Source organism: Desmodus rotundus, chromosome 1 (assembly GCF_022682495.2).
Source record: "Desmodus rotundus isolate HL8 chromosome 1, HLdesRot8A.1, whole genome shotgun sequence".
Taxonomy (NCBI): Eukaryota; Metazoa; Chordata; class Mammalia; order Chiroptera; family Phyllostomidae; genus Desmodus; species Desmodus rotundus.
The window spans coordinates 189,434,312-189,437,728 of NC_071387.1; the positions used below are offsets into that span (position 1 = coordinate 189,434,312).

Consider the following 3,417-nt stretch of genomic DNA (forward strand, 5'->3'; position numbering starts at 1 on the left):
TTATTTTCTTTGTTACGCATCATTTTGTTATGCACCAAAAAAGCACCATGTTTTTCTAGGAAGGCTCCATTCATATATTGTACGATGCGCTTTAGAATGGCAGTGAAGCTCCAGGGCACACCTATATTGTTAATGGCACACAACAAACCATTCACGAGAGCTTTGAGAGATTTTTCCTGGAATGGTACCAGATTTTACATAGATTTCCTTTTTGAGAACCTTGGATATTTGATATCATACAGTAAAAAGTATTGGAATAAAGATGTTGAATCTTTTTAGCCATTCCATTTTTCCCCTCTGAGAGAACAGTTCTCAAGCCCTGTTCCTGATCTGACCTCTGAGACCTTAATGGGAACTTGCTTCAGGGATCAGTGGTTGAGTCATACTCAGGCCCCACTAAAAGCATTAATCCTAAGGTGGCCATAAGAGCTTTCAGCTGTGTGTCCAGGGGACACCATCGCTGCTTTAGGCCAAATGCTGTTCCCCCCTGTCGCCAGCTTGGGCTAGGTTCTCTTTCCCTCCATGGTTCAGAAGCCACAGGCATGATGTATGTACCCAGAAAACATCTCCCAAAGCTTCCTCACTGACCCTGGGGAGAGAGTGAGCTGACAGCAATACAAAGGCTGAGAGAAGTCGAATCCCTCCCGTCTTACTTCTTTCAGGCTCAATCACTATATTTCCTGAGGCAGTCCTCTCAGAGCCATGGGCTCTTCCAAGAAGCTGTGACCTCCATCTCTCTTTTTGCTTCCTGGTCTAGCTCATTATAACCGCTGATACAGGAAGCTAGCTGGTAAATGAGAGTGTAACAGAATATCATGGTATTAAATAGAACTCGCTTATTCTTGCTATAGTCTCAAAACTTTCTGTAAACGAAACAGCAGAATAATTATAGATTCTATCTATAATGGGTCCCCATATGAAGGGAAAAAGGAAATGTGAGGAGAAATAAAATAATATTTTGTGGGGGGTTGTTTTTGGCTTCAGGGTGAGAAAAATGGAAGATACTGTCCTTTTAGCATTAGAGCTGCACAGTGGGGCTTATTATATCCTTTTGCCTGTACTGGGTGTTTCCGAGGCCACACGGCCAAGTTAAACAGACTCATACAGCCCTGTAGGCCTTAGAGTTATGCTGTGAACCGTAATGACCATTTGAAAACAAATCTCAGACTTTGTAATGAAGAGTTCTGTAGTACAATACGTGTACAAGAAAAGATTAGAGTAAGTTGCAACTCTTGATAAGCCCGTTTAGTTCATACTGACAACTTCCGTTACTCAGTAATTGACTCAGGTGTTGAGGTTCTAGGGATTCTGAGTAAATTGGCAAAACGAGTGTATTTTCAGACTGTTTTGAAATAAATTCTGGTGTCTATAGAAACACTGGCCTATCACACAGTGTGGCAAATATTAAAAATTTCACTTATAACAAAAATATAATAGTGGCTGTTATACAAGTGTTGGGGGGGATTTGGTTTAGTCTCTAGTCTTTTAGGAGGTCTGAAGCTATGTTAGCTCTCTAACTGGGTCAAAGATCACCCTCTGACACAAAACACTGTGGGAAGGAAAAGAAAACCAGCCATTTCTGAGACAAAAAGGCTTTGTGATTTTATTTTTATGTTTGCACAATGAAACAGTTTAATGGTTGGTCACTACAAAAAAACACAGGGTAAACTTAACTATTTACAAGGACAAACATTTTCACTTCCGCTACCCCCCTGCTGCTGGGGGTAGAGAATCACAAAGGAAACCTCCCTAAAAGCACAGGGAAGAAGCCTCCCAAGTCACAGCCACTCCCAGCTGCAAACGGAAACCTCACAGCAGCCTTGGAAGGGTTTGTTCTCTCTCCAAGCAATTCCCTCCCCGAGGATGCCAGGTTTCTTCCTTGCACTGTTCTTCATCCAGCTAACCCGAGTTAAGTGCCTCAGGGCACCCTAAAAGTGCTCCCTAGTTAGCCAAGGCTGAATGCCTTCATAGAGTTGCGACCACTATGGGAGTTTTGAGTTAAACATCTGTCCTGGGTGAATCCTTGATGACCTGAGATAGAGAAGCGGCATTGCCCAGAGTCTCAGACATGGGAAGTCCACAACCGGTCTTGCTCCATCAGCAAGGCCCTGGCCAGCCTTGGCCTAGAACAAGACGTTTCTGGGCTTGGTGTTGGGGACTTTCCCCTTGGAGCTCAACCTGCGGACAGCCTCCCTGAGATGCTTGGGTTGCAGCGGGGGTGTTTCCCCCCACCTCTCGCACACATCCAGGGCCTCTTCCACCACCTCCCCGACGAAGACCTTGGCCAGGCCGGCCACTGCAATGACCACATTCGTTGCCACTGAGGTGCCAGAGGCTCTCTGGATCAGACGTTTCACCGTTGCCCTGGGAAAGGCTGAGCGGCGATACACTTCATAGCGGTTCAGCTGCTCCTCGGGCAGGGACTCCATCAGGAGTCTCGCCTTCTGGACGTCCTCTTCGTCCACCTCGTGCTTCCTCTCTTTCTTCTCCTTGGCGTCTCTTTTTAGTCTCTTGGCGGCGGGAGAAGACGACTGGGACTCTTTCGAGTCGTCCTGCCTCCTGATCCCGTCTTGGAGGTCGGAGGCTTTCTGCAGTTCCTCAAATCGGGGTGCCGGGGTCCTGTGGGTGTCGCAGGTCCCGGGGCCCTCGCGAGCGATGGCCCGCCGATGGCACACACCTGTGTCCTCAGCTTTGGTGCCGAGTGACAAGCCGGCCTTGTTCATCCTGGCGCTGGAAAGCTCAGGGCCTCGTGCTGGGATGTCTGATCGGCGACCTGCAACTGGAGCGCTGAAAAGTGTTAGGGTCGGGTTCGCTATTTGTTTTCTATCAGTTTCCAGCCCGTGCCCACAGACGTGCCCACAGACTTACTAGTTGCAGTCTGTAGGTCAGGAATCTCGGCCCGAGTCCTTCTTCAAAATCGCAACAGAGAACCGGCCTCCGGAGTTCTCCTCTGGGATCTTCGATCTGTGGGATGTGAGGGATGCCCAGTCTCTTATATAGGGCTCAGGTGATAGGGACACACCCATTCGGATAATCTCCTTAGTTTTCCCTAGTCACCCGACTCCTAATCCCATCAAGGGAACCGCCACCCACGCCTTAGGGGAGGGGCAAGCGCAGAGGCCTGCAGCCAGGGATGGCTGGGGACCTGGTGGTCTCTGAGAATTGGGTCACCACCTAGTTCCTGCAAGTTTACATTTCAAGGTAGTAACTACGGGAAACGTGCAGTGCAGATAAGACCTAGCTAACAAAACAAAACAAAACCTTTTTGACTCACCAGCAGTTATTTTATCCGGTTCCAGGAGAACACGCTGGACAAGGAGGCAAACACAGAAACTTAAATCTCCCCCCTCTCTCTGTGCTTTTGATCATGTTGTGATGGTCATTTGACAACTCTTCATAAAGAGAAAACTTGGTACT

General features: G+C 47.9%; 1 protein-coding gene across 1 annotated transcript; it reads right to left on the bottom strand.

Annotated features, from left to right (window-relative positions):
- Positions 1-2,123: 2,123 nt before the first annotated feature.
- On the bottom strand, positions 2,124-2,723 carry TAF11L9 (TATA-box binding protein associated factor 11 like 9). Its single transcript, XM_045186199.2, has one exon. It carries the CDS (start codon positions 2,721-2,723, stop codon positions 2,124-2,126), a length of 600 nt encoding a protein of 199 aa, XP_045042134.2.
- Positions 2,724-3,417: the final 694 nt, after the last annotated feature.